General features: G+C 31.5%; 4 protein-coding genes across 4 annotated transcripts; 2 read left to right on the top strand and 2 right to left on the bottom strand.

Moving 5' to 3' along the window:
* Positions 1-247: 247 nt before the first annotated feature.
* Positions 248-13,029, top strand: LOC125065582 (hepatocyte growth factor-regulated tyrosine kinase substrate). Its single transcript, XM_047673274.1, has 13 exons — positions 248-379; positions 621-705; positions 811-914; positions 1,155-1,315; positions 3,725-3,843; positions 3,918-4,038; positions 4,114-4,221; positions 8,838-8,985; positions 9,257-9,423; positions 9,967-10,100; positions 10,225-10,351; positions 10,684-10,881; positions 11,250-13,029. Exons 1-13 carry the CDS (start codon positions 346-348, stop codon positions 12,666-12,668), a joined length of 2,925 nt encoding a protein of 974 aa, XP_047529230.1. The 5' UTR covers positions 248-345; the 3' UTR covers positions 12,669-13,029.
* Positions 5,767-6,189, bottom strand: LOC125065584 (U6 snRNA-associated Sm-like protein LSm5). The gene has a single exon (XM_047673277.1). The coding sequence runs from the start codon at positions 6,095-6,097 to the stop codon at positions 5,810-5,812; it is 288 nt and encodes a 95-aa protein (XP_047529233.1). The 5' UTR covers positions 6,098-6,189; the 3' UTR covers positions 5,767-5,809.
* LOC125065583 (targeting protein for Xklp2 homolog) lies at positions 6,429-8,110 on the top strand. The gene has a single exon (XM_047673275.1). The coding sequence runs from the start codon at positions 6,530-6,532 to the stop codon at positions 7,973-7,975; it is 1,446 nt and encodes a 481-aa protein (XP_047529231.1). The 5' UTR covers positions 6,429-6,529; the 3' UTR covers positions 7,976-8,110.
* Positions 13,030-13,771: 742 nt separating the features above from the next.
* On the bottom strand, positions 13,772-15,871 carry LOC125065749 (inward rectifier potassium channel 2-like). Its single transcript, XM_047673546.1, has 2 exons — positions 15,744-15,871; positions 13,772-15,443 (listed from the first exon to the last, which is right to left on the bottom strand). Exons 1-2 carry the CDS (start codon positions 15,800-15,802, stop codon positions 14,384-14,386), a joined length of 1,119 nt encoding a protein of 372 aa, XP_047529502.1. The 5' UTR covers positions 15,803-15,871; the 3' UTR covers positions 13,772-14,383.
* Between the last annotated feature and the right edge of the window lie 2,560 nt (positions 15,872-18,431).

Genomic DNA, 18,431 nt, shown 5'->3' with positions numbered 1-18,431 from the left:
AATTATGTGTTTAATTCTTTTCTTATTTATTCAGTTCAATACAGTAATTGTGATGCTGTATGTTAAAGATTTTATGAAAAAAGTAAGGCACTTATATACCTTCCCTTTTTTCAAAATCTTTGGTTATACAATGTCTAATAAATTTTCTTAATTTTTATCTGGAAAATAAAATTATTCTGGCTCTGTGAGTACTAACAATGACGTACAATTTGACCAATATACAAGAAACAAAAAAAAGAAGAAAATTGACAAAGTGAGCTGTCATTTTTCTGTCCATTGAAGAATCATCATAGTTGATTATCTAAAACAAAAGTTTGTTTGCTGTCTACGTTAATAGTATTAAAAATGTTTCGTGCTAATAATTTTGATAAGTTACTTGGTTTGTATATTGACATTCTGTTTATACATTTCTATTAATAGTTGCAAGATTTCTTACGTTATCTTACTCACATAACATTAGTCAATGATTATTTTATCTAATTTGCATCACTTTCTTTTTTGTTAAAGACTGATTTCAGTTAGAGGTACCATTTGTTTCGAAAAAAAATAAACATTCTTGTATCTTTATAAATATTTACAATCGTTGCTGATATGTTGAAATATTTTCTAATTTGTTCTAGATAAAGCGACAAGTAATCTACGCCTAGATCCCGATTGGCCCTCTATCTTACAAATTTGTGATTTAATTAGACAAAATGATTGTTCGTGAGTAACATTTTAATACCTCTTCTATTGTCATTTAACCAAAGCAATTAATTATTTCAATGTCATCAATTTATTTTGTTTATTATTTAATTATTATATTTTTAGACCGAAATATGCAGTTGTTGCTGTGAAGAAGAAACTATACTCACAAAATCCTCACCAGGCTATGTTTGCACTCTTGGTGCTTGAAAGTATAGTAAAAAATTGTGGTAAGTTCATTTTTGAGATCCCTTAATTTTGAGTTGATTTGACCAAACCAATGAATAGTGCTAAAACCAGTGAATAGTATTGCTTTAAATTAAATTAATTCATCATTGCTCTAAATGTTACATTATAGTATAAATAAGACAATAAAAAAATAAACTTTTGCAATACTCTTACTGTGGTATAATTTTTACCTTACAATAAGGAAAATAACCTATCAAACTGATAGATTTTATTTGTCATAGGTTCAGGAGTTCATGATGAGGTGGCATCAAAGGCTTTCTGTGAAATGCTCCGTGATTTGGTGAAAACCACTCAACACGAAAACTTAAAAACCAAGATTCTGGAATTGATTCAAGCTTGGGCATTTGCTTTTAGAAATAATCCCAAATACAGAGCTGTTCAGGTTTGTTGACAATTTTTATTTACATTTTGAAGATGAGCCACACAAACTCTGCCTGGAGTGGACATAATAATCATCAAGTATCAAGAGTATCAAGTTTTAAAATACTAAAAGTGAATATGATTCTATCTGATTCAACTACAGAATAGACAAAATGATGTATGTTTATACAAACTAAACAAAAAAGTATTGCAGCTTTTTTTTCAAAGAACATTACATGTACACTATATTTAATTAATATATCATCATATGCAAACCACATAGACAAAATTGGTGGTCCCAAATGTGAAATGCTAAGGTAAATAGTAATGTGCGGAAAATAAAACTTAGTCCAAAATTAAGTTGCAGTCAGTTGGGCAAGCAATCCCAATATCGCAGGCATTTTATAAAACAAAAATCACTACAGGAAAAATATTCCCAATGTCACATAAGTACTTAAAGAACAAGCTTATGATATGGCAGATGTTAAAGTCTCGCCAATTGTTTGTTAAAAAAATTCCGTACAGTGTTTGTAAAATATTATCCAATTATCAATAAGTGATTATTTACATTTATATTTATTATTATATGAATATAACAATAGTTTAAATACATAATCTAAATATTACCTATACCAGTAAAATCATAAACTATTAAAAATTAACAGAGGTACTAATTACCTCCCTATTTCATAGACTGGACATTCACGTTTTTTCAAATGTACATAAAACGAGCATAAGTCAAATGAATTTTTAATCTTAAATATTTTTTTTCTCTTGTTATACAATATAATACATGAATATTAATAAAACTTTGTTTATTATAGGCCGTTTTGTACACTTCTCTTTTATCGGTGTAAAGGAGGAGGGTACACACCTTAAATTGATCTCCATTGAACGTAATTATTGTCAATCACGTCATCGGTTTTAGACGAATAGATACCGAACGAAAATATAGCTACGCTTATGCTTAGTTGCCGTGAGTATTACGTCGAGCGTAGCGTTTCGCATTCGGAAAAAACGTTACAATAGTTTAGTTTAATCTATACTCACCCTAAGGCGGATAGTATAATACATCCAACGAAGGTTGATACTGACGTGTGGTGAAAACAATATTGTATGTCCACAAAACCACTAACGACTGCAACTTTTACTGGCGTTCAATTAAAAAAAATATAAGGATCTTAATGCATAGAAAGTTTATACCTTCATAATTAATAAGTTGTAAGATTATACCCGAGCCGAGATATGAGCCGAGATGGCCCAGTGGTTAGAACGCATACTTCTTAACCGATGATTTCGGGTTCAAACCCAGGCAGGCACCACTGAAATTTCATGTGCTTAATTTGTGTTTATAATTCATCTTGTGCTCAGCGGTGAAGGAAAACATCATGAGGAAACCTGCATGTGTCTAATTTCAACGAAATTCTGCCACATGTGTATTCCGCCAACCCGTATTGGAGCAGCGTGTTGGAATATGCTCCATACCTTCTCCTCAGAGGGAGAGGAGGCCTTTATCCTAGCAGTGGGACATTTACGGGCTGATAATGCTAAAAAATAAGATTATACCAGCGTAGTTTTGAATTTGATCGGGGTAAGACCAATATATAATTTAGGCAAGATAAATTTTGCGAACTATCCGACGGTGCAAGACGCATCACCAACATCATCACAAATTTTTATATATATTTTATAGTAAGTAAGTGACACAAGAACATTTAAATAAAATAAAAAACGCTAATATAATTTTTTTTTCTTAGACTCAGTCTTCCTTTTGGATATAGGCAAAACATCAAATCGCATGGCGATGTAAATTTCACGACTTATTTTTGTGTTCATATCTGATAATATTCCTTTTAATATTTAAGATTGTCGTCCCACACGGTTCGCTTATGTAGTAATTGTATATTATTATTGATCTTTCCTTTATCTAATTAAGCGCACATTGCCTCAGGCCCGTGTACCTAAGACTGCTATTGTGTCGTACTTTATTTACGAAGTTGTGTGTAATAATCGTGTAACATATGATTGATACTTAATTATTGATTCAATTGTTATTATTCATCGGCTGTACGTTGTTAAGAAGTCCACAGTAAAGTCAATGGGCTAATAATAATAGGTACTTGGTGTAAACATTGTGCAACTGTGTATGATTATGCATTAAAATTGTTTTTAAAACGGAATAAAATAAAAAATCATAATAAAAGGTTGTTGAACTACTTATTGTAGTATTATATGAGTATATGACGTTTACACCTTCATTATCACATTATCAGTCACCACATGAGTCATATCTCAGTCTCAGACAAAACAAAACACCTTTTGCAGTTTCATTTGAAGTTTTGTTGAAAAAATATTATTATCCTCTTAAATATATATTTATAAACTTATACTTAAAAAAATCATTTCGTAGAGCCGACATTATTTTTAACAGGATACAGTTAATATTCTAAAAGCTGAAGGCGGACACAAATTCCCACCGCTCAAAGAATCAGACGCAATGTTTTCTGCCGACACTGCACCTGAGTGGGCTGACGGAGAAGTTTGTCACAGGTTTGATTTTTTTCTATTTTTATAATGTCTATTTTCCTTTTAATTTCGATATTTAACATCTTTAAATTAATTAGATGCCGCACAGCATTCACGTTGATGGTACGCCGTCACCACTGCCGTGCATGTGGTCAAGTATTCTGTCAACAGTGCAGTTCCAAAACATCAACATTACCTAAATTCGGTATTGAAAAAGAGGTAAGACATGTTAATAAAATGTTGTGCAGTGTTTTATCTTCAATAGTGTAAACATCATTTTTACAAAATTCTTAGGTCCGAGTGTGTGATGCCTGTTTTGATAAAGTAAGCCGTCCACCATCTTCAACTGCAAAATTAGAAATCGTCGATACAGCTAATGACTATGGCCCAGCTCCAGCACAGGTATATATAGATTTATATATTACATATACAATGATTCTTATTACAATGAAATGCTGGTATTGGTTATTATTACAAAATAAAATTTGTTATAATTTGGTAGTATATTATGCAATTCTGACGCATCTATAACAACAATCTGTTTATTTTTATAGGTTTTGATTTATGGATATCCTTTTCTAAAGACTTCCATGGGTTAATATGACATGAAACATAATTATTTACATTAAGGTCTTAATTATATGTATATACAAAAATTTAAAATGGAATGATGGCAAGAATGTGAGAAAATTTGCATTGAATCACATTTCTCATCCTCTGGGCAGAAATGAAACATTCTCTCGCCAGTGGAGGCAATAATGCGAGTTGCTATACTTTTAATAAAGGTTATTACAATATTACCCCAAGTTTACAACTGATAATAAAATACATTAATTCTTTATTTATTAATCACTTAAACTTGCCATGTTAGTCAATATGAATAATCAAAATTTAAAGAGTGTGAAATTGCAAAGCACAATACCACTTCTATAATCTAATTTTAAAAATAATAATATGATAAATAGTATAAAACAAAGTTGCTCTCTGCTTCAGCATTTCTGCTATCTTCTTCTAAACCACTCAGATTTGATATGGTTATATCAAAACTGAGTGTCATATAACCATATGGTTCACTAATAGAGAGTGAATATATTTTATATATAATTTATTGATAAATTATTATTAAGTCCAAAATGGCTAAACTTTGAGTGTTTTATTTAACAGACTACTTTCTTATAAATAGAAGCTGGATAAAAATTAGGAAAAAAATAAAATAATTTACTAGAAAATAGTTGGTTTTAAAACGGCCTACAGAAAACTTCACAATAACTTGAGTCTATCTACTAACACACACTCATAACAACCATATTGAAATATTACAAGAAACTTTAAATTTAATTGCAAATCCATTTTCTCCAATTCCTTATAATCGTTTCCAGACAAATGGTAGTTACCTTGTATATATATTAGAGATGAGGCGGATATCCGGCGGCCGGATACCCGGCTATCCGGCCACATGGTCGGCCGAATATCCGGTATCCAGTCAAACTGCTATCCGTTTCATCTCTAATATATAATATTGATTAAAATTATCATTTACACTATATCATTTCAATAAATATTGTAGAAGATAATATCATAGATTCTAAATTATATGCAACCAAAAAATCTATTCACTGCAAAAAACTGATTGTAACATTACAGATTCAACTTTAACGAAATTTGAATCTTGTATATCTATGTAATATTTTATTTCCAAGTGCACTTTTCATCTTTATTTATAAATTGCGCCAATGTAAAGACAGAGTGGTTCACTAGTCTAAGTTCATAATATAATGATCAATAATATTATGATGAATATCATACCAGTCTTACCAAAACAGTGTAAACTGAAAAGTGAGGTTATTGTTAATTACTTTGTTCATATTCAATTTGGCTTGATTTTACACCTCAGCAACATTTTTGCTATTATAGATGATATGATTTAATGAGGTAATAAAACATAAATTTGCTTATATGTATGTTTATTAGTCTACAACCATGTTATTTATTACTGTCCATCATAAGACTCTCCTGGCATCTCGCCGCCCGGCACCAACATCGCAATATTGTTACCATTGAGCAATATCTGATCTAATTTCGTAATTTTTCGTCCTTCTGGCGTTGATTCATATTCGGTCACATCATCTAATAACATGTTTACGAAGTCGTCAAAACCTTGCAATGTTCCCACCATTTCTTTATCATTTTTCATGATTATATGAATTCTAGATCCTATACATTTATCGACAAGTTCCAATGGTAACAAAGTGTTAGGATTTGGTAATGCTTGTGCCATTATTTGAAAAACTTTGAATATACTAAGATATTTAAGAAAATAGAATAATAACAGCTCACTGTTCAACTGTTCTTACTGTCTTTGGCATTGAACAAATATTGTTTTGACGTTGACAACTACGCTAGTTTCGTTTAGAAGTTTAATTAATCAAGAAATAAGAGAAATATTTTAAGCAAATAAAATGTATTCTCGCTTATTTTATTTATTATTTATTTATTTTAATCGTTATCTTTTTTAACTTAAATATTTATCGAATTAAAAAAAATATATCGTGTCAATAATTTTCTTGGTTATGGCAACATAACCTTTGTACTACGAAACAAAGTGACAATTGACAACAGTTTCGATTTGAAATTCGTTTAAAATAACGGTGCAGGATCTACGCGGAAAATAACATTATAGTTTTTTATACTTTATCATTAAACATCAAAAATGGCTAAAAGTTACGTGACTAATTTTAGAGGTGAAATGTATTTCACGCCGAGCGGAAAATTACATATAAAGGAAGAACCTGTAACACCCATTGAGGAAGATTTTGGTGATCATAACAACTTGGATTGTTTTGAAAATGATTATGGTGGAATGAGAAAATCTTTATCCATGAATGACGTAGCATCACTTCGAGAAGACTTGATAAAATTGGAGTTCACGGACACAAAAGAAGATGTGTATCATCGACATCGGCGACCAACAGGACAGCCCCAAGAATTATCAAAAACTAAATTTGTTTCCATGGCTGAAGCTATATACCATTACCAGAGAGATACTCCTGATAGATTCCGTTCGTCTCGGCCGAAGTCATTTCGTCCTAAAGGTTACGGAGGTCCCTCCGGTTTAACTGTTCCGCAGTCCCCTATGTTAAGATGTAAAGCGCGCTCAAGACCACAACATATTCTTTCTCAAAAAGAGAAAGAAGAAATGGAATTAGAAGAAATTAGAAAATTCAAAATTAAAGCTAATCCAATTCCTAAATCTGTTATTGAAGGACCTATACATTTGCCTGAAGTACATAGGAAGCCTATTACTGTTCCTGAACCTTTCAAATTGACTGAAATACAAAAAAAAATGGCTCAATCTCCTGGACTAACTCATAATTTTAAAGCTCGTCCAGCTCCAAAGCATATATTCGAAAAACCTCAAATACCAATAAAGCCAGTTCCACATGTGACTAAACCAATTAGCCCGAAATTTCGTTACAAACGAGCTAATTCTGCGGATCATCTTAAATGTGAAACTAAGCATACTGACCCACCAGCCAATGCTAAGAAAATGGATAAATGTGAGAAAACAATGCAGCGTCACGGTCCAGTTAAACCAGAGCCATTTTCTTTTGAAAAAAGGGATGAAGAATTAAGGAAAAAGCGAGAAGAAAGAATTAAGAAACAGTTGGAAGAGGAACGTAGACTTGCCTCTCAGTTCAAGGCACAGCCTTTACCAGTAGCTGTGAAGAAACGGATGCAATGTGCTACTTCTGGATGCAGTATTTCTAATGCTTCTTCAGAGAATAAAGAAAATCATGTCAAATTTGAAGCTAAACCAGCCACAGTTCTTTATAAAGAGCCTTTTAAACCAGTTCTTCAACCAGTACATTTGGTTAAGGCTGTTCCATTTGCATTGACTACAGAAAAACGAGCTGCAGAAAGAGAAATATTTGACAAACAGTTAAAGGAAAAAGAAGAAGAAAATGAAAAATCAAAACAGCAAAGAGAAAAAGAGCTGCTAGAGGCAGAAGAACGAGCAGTATCAGAATTGAGAGCTAAACTGGTACATCATGCAAAACCAGTACCTTCATTAAACCCATTTGTTCCAGAAAAGTCAATTGCACCTATAACAGTTCCTGAAACACCCAAATTTGTGAGGAGGCTGAAGCAAAATTAATTTCTTACTTTGATAGTAGTAAATCATGACTATGACATATTATTCAAACATTTTAGTTGTTAGGTTTTGATAATGTACTACTCTTTAAATGTACTGCCATTGCTTAAAATACATTTATAATTTTTAAATAAATTTATATAATACAATCTATGCATTTTTATTTTTAATATATATTTACCACTATAAAAGTATAAGTAAGGTCATATCAGTGGAAATAAAATTGACTTATAATTATTTGATTAGTATATATGTAAAAACATTTTTATTTATACTGTTAAAACTTTCATTTGTAATATTTAAATAACTAATTTTGTATATTTTTATGGCAAGAAGAATTAATTTTTGTATAGTTATAATACTGATATGGTATCCCTGTTATAGCTTTGCCAATTAATAAAGGATTATATAGATGATAAAAAATGTGTATTCTGTATTCGTTGATTTCCATGTGGTATAAGTAAAAATTAAATTATTGTATTTAATAATCTACACAACTGATTGCCAGAAAAGAGTAACAACTGAGTTTCATGCTAGTTCTTCTCCATAGAATGTACATTCTGAATTTGATTTATTGATATAAAAGACTGTTTTGTTTGGTTAAGAATGGTAATCTGACTTAGTATATTGTACTTTATTCTAACATACTACTGCTAAAACCTACAGATTGATTAATTTATAGCATTCACTTACTTTTGGGTGAGGTAGCACTTATGTATAGCAAAATATTATTTTATTTTTTGTATATAGGAGGCAATAAGGTATAAAGTATGTGGTATCTGTTAACAAATAAAGCTAAATTAGTAGAATAAATAATTTTAATAAAATTACGTAATTACTAATTGTCACTAATAAATTGTTATAGAAACGCCCTGGAAAGTCAGCTGAGGAACTTCAAGAGGAGGAGGAACTTCAATTGGCCCTCGCCCTTAGCCAATCTGAAGCTGAACAAAAAGAGAAAGAACGAAGATCTAGATCTTTCATTGCACCAGAGCCAACTTTGCATCCCACAAGTAATATTGCTTAAGAAAATATTGATAAAAATGATGACCTTATATGATAATACTTAAAAATATTGCATAGTTAATATAAAGAGATTTTTTGAATCCATATGTTTAATAAATCTTTGCATATAAATATTAATTAAGTTATGTAAGTTTGTATTAAATTACTCTTATATAAGGAATAACTCATATATAAAGATTGATTCATTTTAAACATTGACAAAGCTGTTACATAATAATAATAAAAATAATTAACAGCATTTTTTTGAATAATTTCCAGTATCGCCTACGCCCTCTTCGGTGAGCGCTTCTCCGGAGCACACGACAACTTCCAACACCGAGCTGTCTCGCTACTTGGACAGGAACTACTGGGAACAGCGACTGTCGCGCGACGCGGCCGCTGCGCCGACAGCTCCTGCTTCTCATGTTTCGAATGAAACGTCTGAGGTTTGACATTTTTTTTACATTAAATCGCAAAGATTTAAAAAAATATATCACACACAACTAAAACAATATTGATTATTTTTATCTAAGGACATCTGATGGAAGTGGTTTTAAGCTTTTTTCTTATAAGCACATAGAAGTTACTTTGCATTTTATTCGCGTTATAATGTAAATAAGAGCATAGTCTATTTAGAACTAATATAAAAAATAGTTTATGGATATTAAAAAAGGGCGAATTTTGGGTTGTGCAGCAGTACCTACTGTATGGTATGTACTATACTGTCATATAACATACCCTATACATAATTGTTATAGTAGGAGATACTGTAGAGCAAAACTGTTTCTATTTTTTGTATGTAAGTCTTTGTTTTCGTGGCCAGTGGTAGCCCATATTCCATTGTTATAATTGATAGAATTATTATTAAGTATAAAAATAAACGGGAGAGGAGGCCTTTATCCCAGCAGTGGGACAATTACGGGCTGCTTATGTTATAAAAATAAAACATTGTTCTTCATTTAAAATGTTTCGAATATATGACATTTCAGCAAGATTTTAGTAAGCCGTCAACTACTAAGGATCAAGAAGATGAAGCTCAAGATAAAGAAATTGACGATTTTGTAGAAACACTCAAATCTCAAGTGGAGATTTTTGTTAACAGAATGAAAAGTAATTCCTCGCGGTATGTTAATATTCATTACTGAAATTCTCATCTAATTATTATTATTATTCAGTTGCCAAGTATAATTCTTTCTTAAAATGAAGTTAACAATACTTATATAAATTATGTTTATAAATTGTTTCAGTGGTCGATCAATTGCAAATGATACGTCAGTACAGACTCTATTCATGAACATTACTGCGATGCATTCTAAATTATTACGTTACATTCAACAACAAGATGATAAACGAGTCTATCTAGAGAGCTTGCAGGTAAGGGCTTATTGCTTCATTACGACCAGCAGACCCTAAACATATAGGGGCGTTATTATATCATAATATATACCATGCTTTCTCCGATGACGATGCTGTTCTTAAGCGCAGACTAATTTACCGATAAGCACAGGAGATAATTGTATTATAAAAGGAGATAACTTCCATGTCTGACATTATGCTAGAACTACCCTACTTCGTTGTCAAAAAATAATTGAAAGACACCTAGTTGTCAACGATACTTAGTATTAATGGCCATTTTAAAATTAATTAAATTTTCCATACATTTTTCTAAATTCTTTTTTTTATAATAAAGTATTTATTATTTATAGGATAAAATAACCCAAGTACGCGACAGCCGTGCGGCTCTAGATACGTTGCGTGCTGAACACGCCGCTCGTCTTGCTCAAGCAGCAGAGGCCGCAGAGAGACAAAGACAAATGCAAATGGCAGTTAAATTGCAAGCTATGAGGAAGAAAAAACATGAGTATCTGCAGTACCAAAGGCAGCTCGCTTTGCAAAGAGTACAAGTATGTATCTGTTCGATTATTAAAATATACATAATATAGTCTCTTTAGACATTTAACTAACTAAAACAAAACGAGAAAAAAAAAACAATCTTTGTAGTGAGTATATTTTTGAAGTAAAATTTGTTCAGCACCAAGGAATTCTTCTTTGTTTTGGTAATATTTAATCATATTTGTAAAAGTAACATTTTATTTTGTGGTTATTGTATTTTAATGACAGTGTAACATTAATATTGTATTTTTCCCTCTTATTATGATTGAAATTTGTATTCAATCGTTTTGCTGTATGGCACATGTTTATAGTGTGATGAGTGTTTGAAAAAAATAAAAATAATCAATTGACTTAAATAATATTTTCTTGTAATCCATAGGAACAAGAAAGAGAAATGCAAATGAGACAAGAACAACAGAAACACCAGTATATGATGTCGGCAAACAGTGGCTTCTACATGCCCGGAGTTTCAATGCATCAGTACCAACCCGGATATCCCAATCAGCCCTTATATGCCAACCCTCAATTTCATCCACAGATGATGCCCCAACCTACAACTGATGGTTCTATGCCCATGCCTGGCCAAACTCAAATATCTCAAGCTAATATCCCAATGAACGTAAATCAAATGGGAACTATATCTCAATCAATGCCACAAATGACCAATACTTATGCCATGTCTACTACTGGCGTAGCATTAAACCAACAACCAACTAGTGTCCAAGCTCCAATGAACCAGCCAAATATGCGACCAATGAGCCAACAGCTGCCAATACAGCAGCAAATGATGTTGCAACAGATGCAACAAATGCGTTTACCGAATCAGCCTGGCGTTCATCAAATCATTCCACCGAATGTACCGAATGGCTTACAGGGTCAGAATATTCCTCAACAAAATCCTCAGGGTCCTCAACAATTACAAAAACAAAATGTACCAAATCAGGCTCAGCAAATGCCTCCAATGACAATTGGACAGCCAAATATGAACCAACAGAACAACCCCAACAATCCAATGTTTGCAATGCAGCTACCAAATATGAGAATGCCATTGATGCAAAATAATCAGCCAAGTAACAACCCACAAATACCTGTTTCAGGATACCCCATGAATGTCCAAAATCCTCAAAGTAACCAACAAACACAGGCTCAACTCCCAAATATGCCACACATGTCCCAAATGCCTTTACCTGGGCAACCTATCAATATGCCAGTTCAACCTGTCATTCAGAATCAATCATTACCTGGTCACAATCAACAGTTAACTCAAGGACCTCAAATGTCTCAGAGTCAAGGACAACAAATTCCACAGTCACAATCAACACAAGGACAAACAATGCCCATGCAAGTCCACCCCACACAACAGGGTCAACATGTGATGATGCAAGGTCAGCCCATGCAGCATCAAGGTCAAAACATTCAGCACCAAGGACAACAGCCGAACCAAAATATGATGAACCAAAACCAGCAAATGCCTCCTAATTCAATGGCAACTAATCAGCAAGGACAGCAAATGGGCCCCGGGCAACAGATGCCTCATCATATGATGGCTGGTGCTATGCCACCGCAACATCCACAAATGCAAGGCCAAGTACCACAACAGATGACAAGTCAGGGACAACAGCAACAGCAAGGTGGAATACCTCAGAACATGCAAGGGCAACCTATGAAAGTTCAACAGAACTTTGGAAATGGCCCACCTAACCAACAGCAAGTGCCAAATCAACAAGTGCAACAAATTCAGACTCCCGTTAAGTCTGAACACAATAACAATACCGCAGAACTTATAAGTTTCGATTGAATCTAAAACATTCGTGTGATGTAGAGATCTATATTATGATTAGACTGTTTATTTATAATTTTAATGGGAATTTTCGACAAGTTTGACTCACCTAGGAATGTGATAATTTAAATTCTTAAAGTAATTATAAGCATGTACTCATTCAGCTTTTAAATATTTTTGATGTTGGAACTATTGTTAATATTAGATGATCGCCCAAATCCCTGTCACGTACATCACAGCCTTACATTAAACACGATAATGATTCACAGGCAGTAGTCAATTTAGATTTTAGAGAAATGGCCTTGTAATCTATGTAAATGTGCTAATGTGTAAAATATCTCTCGTATGTCGTAGTTTTATTTAGATAATAATATAAAATATATAGAAATTCAAATTATTATTTTATATTTTTTTTGCAAATAATTGTTTTGTAATATTTATATATAAGTTACGATTTATTATACATAAATACCAATAAAGTTCTCAGACGTTTCAAAATGTTTTATTGTTACGTATTTTTAACCGTAGCTTAATTTTTATATTATTAAATTTGTTTAACTACAGGTTTTTCACACATAATCAAAAAATGATTAAATTAACTATGAAATGCATTCAATGAAAGATATTGAATAATATTTCGAATATTTTTATTATGAATTTCTCGAATGGAAAACAAAAAAAAAACTTAGATTTCGAATCAGCTGTTTTATAGTTTTAAATTTTACTCATAAAATTATGTTTTATTTTCTAATTTTTAAACAAACATGATTACGGTAGCCTAAAACTATGGCTAACGGGCTGAAGAGCTACTGATGATATTGATAAGTCTCCGACTTCTTTGCAGACATTTGAGTTTTTGTGGATTTATTATCATTATGGCAGCGTTAACTTGAAAAAGGAAACTACAAGCTGAATGAAAGTTTCATAAAATTTATATTAGTATTAGTTTCATAACATTTATATTATTATTTTTTTCAAAATCCAATACAATATTGTAATCTTGAAAATATACCGAAGTATTAGATATGTATAGATATGGTATAAGAAATAAATATATTTATTGATGTATGAAATAAATTATTTATTGTTTTTCGGTAAAACATTAAATTAATTGGTGAAAATTAATTTAATAGTTTTTACACAGAATACGTACAGAATAGGCATATGTACTTATGCCTATTATTTAGATTTCTGAGTATTGTAGTCTTTGTTTATGAATTCGATAATAGGTGAATGATTCAAAAATGATTGGAATTAAACGGCTATTGATATTACTTAGGTATCATTATTTTGCCAATCGCTACAGCTGTAATGCTTATCTTGCTGTGATTATTTATCGTTCACCTTCCTGACGTTTTCAGTTCATTTTTTATATTTTGTTGGTTCATATTTCACAGTAGTGATAAAACAGGAAGTACCTAGTTGTGCTATTCGTAATTGTTTATAATAAATTATAATAAAAAAGATGATGACGACAAAAAGTTTCTTAAAAGAAAATATAGACATTAATAATAAGAAATTGTTAAAATTGGATCAAGATATAAAATCATGCACCAGACAATTGACAGCTATAAAAATAAGGTTATCCACCATTGAAATACAAATGTTCGCGTTGAAAACTATATATGAAGACATTATGAACCTGAGGAAATTAGTAATGATTATAAATCCGCATCTTAAACCAATATCATTCAAAATACTAAAGAAGTAACATAAGTGAAGGTGCTGATCACTCACGTAAGTACAGACGATAAACGTTTTCTATTTTCAAAATAACCATCTAGTTCTTTCGCTCTACAAAGTGGTGTATTCACTCGACACATTTCATCAAACTTTGAGAAATCTTTTACATAACCTTGCTTATTCTTTTGAAAATGTATCAGCTGTGAAAATCGTCGGCCCCACATTATCTCTTGACTGGTGTAACTCGATATTGCTTGAACAGTCTGTCCCGTCGATTCGATGATGCCTTCAAAGACGACTACTATCTCTAGATCTGAATTCAACATATCTTGGGCAGACATGTTATAGAAAGGACTGTCACTATCAATTCTATGAACAACAGATATTGGATTTAAAAATAGTATGTCATCGCATGCATCAACTTTAACGCGTAAATTAATTTGTTCATTGTTCACTATGATATCATCATCTGATTTCCTTTCATATTGAATTAAATAAGCATTCACTTTTGATGCTATTATCCTCGATTTTCTTATATTTCCTACCCTGAATATCAAACACAAATGTGTATCTCTTTGATTAATAATAGCACTTTTTGAGAATATAAGGGATTGTGCTCGATTTTTTGGTCTTGTTAGTTTTGCGAAAACTATCGCAACAATTAATGCTTGCGTAAAATGTCCTGCTATACCTTCGATGCACATGGTTAACATAGCCGAAGGACATTCTAGCGTTATAGCTCTCTTGCCATAGCCTATTGTGGTATGTATTTCAATACTGAATAGAAAAATAGACGTGAAACTGTAAATTTCTCGAACGCATGGGTTCCAAATTGTTCCGTTGTTGGCACTGGGCAAATTTTCTTCTCTAAGATCTCCATGTAAATAAAGAATAAGCCACCAAATAGATGCAAATAAGAACCATATTAAAATGTAAACTAGAATGCAAAATATTAGGCTCCATCTCCACCTCGCATCTATAAACTTTGAAATAATATCAGGTATTATACGAAACGGAGTTTCCGAGGAAGATTTTTCGAAGTTTAACTCTCCTGTTTTGAAGACCACGCGTTTGTTTTGTCGCCGTATCGATATCCTTTGTTTTATATGTCTGGAAAAATCAAACGAGATAGTATTTATACTGACAAATTATTTATATTATTTACCGAATGTATTCAAATAACGAAAAACTTATATTGATATCAAATTTACCATTAAATAAAGTGTAAAACGAAGTTTTTGATACAATAACAAAAAGTAAAGGAATGCGACAAGGTTTATGACTCCAATCTACATTTTGGTTAACTTTATAATTAGATGATATGAATATGTCCTACAGTTTTATGAAGATATAACTAAGTATTCTATTAATTTGAACTTGAACTTATAAGAATGTTTTTTAATTGCTTACCTCCTAAATCGGCAGTCAGCGTGATGTTTATTAGTGTTATTATCCAATCTGTATTCCATTTTATAATTATTTATATTTAAAATAATAAGTAATATTGTATTTAAAGTAAAATTATCATGATCACATTATTCAAAGGAATACCAGAAATGACTAGCCTTCCGTATCTACATTACGTTACTCAAACTTAAATGTTTGTTTAGTAGATAACAATCATCGGTGTAAATCTAACATTTCATAACAAATATTTTGCTATAATTTGAATATCAACATTTACTAAATGCTTAGAAAAGTAATATTACTACTATTTCAAAGAATTGTCTACCAAACACATTTATCAAAACATGAATGAATATACTTCTTTTTGAATTTAAACTTAAATCGTCAAAAGAAAAATAATAAACGAAATTACCTTTCTTCTTGCGACTCAGGCTAGATTTGAAAATTAAAGTCACGTAATAAATGAGCTAAATTTAAGGCTGCAAAGAAAAAACAAATTAACTTCGAATATGCACACAGAAGTAAAAACTTTTCAAATGGAAAATATTGACAAAACTATACTTGGTGTTCTGGGTAGGTAGCACCCACTTATCGCTTATTTATATATAATTAATTTCAGTTACATTATATTAAAAAAAAACATAAAATAATTCAAAACCAGGTTCTAGAACTCAAATGTATGATGTTTTCGTTTTCCGACAGCAATGACGTTTCATACAATTTTTTTATTTCATTTTCACATATGCAGATTTAGAGTGCTGTAACTTAAATACGTAGAGGCGTAGGGCTTTGATTAACTGGTCTAAACTTGGTATTGATCTGAACTTTAATCGTTATCCATATGACCTTGAGCAAATTATGCAATAAAATGCTTTCTACCTTCTTAGCCATAGCCATAATATATATTATAAAATTATGAACAGGTGGGGCCAGCCTTTTTTGCAATTTGCCACTATGTGGGCCTTGCCTGCCAAAAGTTTGCCGACCGCTGGCCTAGAAGATAGAAAAGTAGTTTATCTTAACTGGTCATTAATAAATAAAACGGAATTTGTCAAAAGTTCAACTGTTCTTACTATTCAAATCGCGATGTTGAAGAAAAATGTAAATGGTTTCCCTGTATTATATAATTTTATGAGCAAGGGAAGGCTAATATGTACCTACTTGTATAATCGCCAACCCTCAGCAGAGTAGCATGGTGGATTATGCTACGTATTTTACTCTATTATAGAAATACATAGGTACAATACATATTTATTCTATCCACATAGGATATGTGAAAGGTATGTTTTAAAAAAAAAAACATATCTTTCACTTGCAAACATTAAATTATTTTAATTATATTTAAACATTTTGTCAATCATAGAGTTAGTTAAATTTATAACAAGTACAAATTGCTAGCAGTACACGAAACAATCATAATTGACCCGAGAACAGAATATGTAGTGTTACCTACATTCTTAGCGAGTCGAGGGCGATTTAGCATTAACGGTAGCATCCTTTAGCCATGTAATGGAGAGTCAAATATATATTTTCATTTCCAGTGTCGACCCTCTCGGGATGCACCTGAGGCCGTCCGGAGGCAGGAATGAGCATCGGCCGTGACAATCGAAAGAGCAACTACAATGGCAAACGGGGAACGTAATTTGATAATCGCGTCGCTCTTGATCGAGCCTCGGCGATCTGTCTTGTTCTGACACGTTGGAGGTTGTAATTGTTGCAGATATTAAGAGGAATGTTGACATTCCTACTTAAATATTACAAATTCGAAAGTGTCTTAAATAGTTAATGTTAAATATTCTTTCTTTTACCCAGAATTTACCAGATATTTTGATTATATATTAGATATACATAGCTTGAAGGCCGGAGATTGACATACGGTTGTCCTGGAAAATACGCGAAGGAGAAAATAAAAAAAAGTTTAATTTTTTTTATAATTTTAATATATTAAGTACGCGTTATAAATACTATGTTTTAATTTTATTATAAAGGAATGGCTCAATTAATATAATATAAGCTTGTGCAGATTTTGATCAAGTTGGTGACAAAGGTTTTATTTCTGGTAAATTTATGGACAGTTTATTATTACTATAGTATTTATATTTACATTTTATAAAATATTACTTTTAGTTATATTAACATTGTATTTTAATAATAATGATTTCTTATAAAATGTGTTTTATACGAAAAACATTTTTCCTATGTGTGCTCTCGTCTTGATAGTCAAACAAAGGATCAACATAAGTGCTACCTTGGCCGCCATCCCGTCCGCTTTGTCAGATAATTCCATTTCATTCCTCACACTGCGATAAAGTTGAAACGGAAATTAAAATGCTTAAAGTTTACAGGTTTGTTTTATGTACCATTCTTTGATATCTACGTCATCACATTATAGTCGCAATGACAGCTTAAATCTTTGTAATTACTGGCTTAAGTTTTATAAAATATTTTATGATAAATATATATTACGAAAATAGTTTTTAATGATTAGGTACTAAAACTGAAGGACTTGTAACAAATCTAACAATTGACAAAACGCTTAGAAAGTTAAACGATATATCAAAAAATAATGAGCCATTCCTTTGAAGTAAATTACTCGCATAGTTACTTTGTTATGTTAATTATTATCTGACACTTAAATATGAGCACCTATTTGTCAAGCTATGCCAATTTATTTCAATAGTTTTTGGGGTG

This window comes from Vanessa atalanta, chromosome 8 (assembly GCF_905147765.1).
Source record: "Vanessa atalanta chromosome 8, ilVanAtal1.2, whole genome shotgun sequence".
NCBI lineage: Eukaryota > Metazoa > Arthropoda > Insecta > Lepidoptera > Nymphalidae > Vanessa > Vanessa atalanta.
This window is presented reverse-complemented; position numbering and strand designations above follow the sequence as displayed.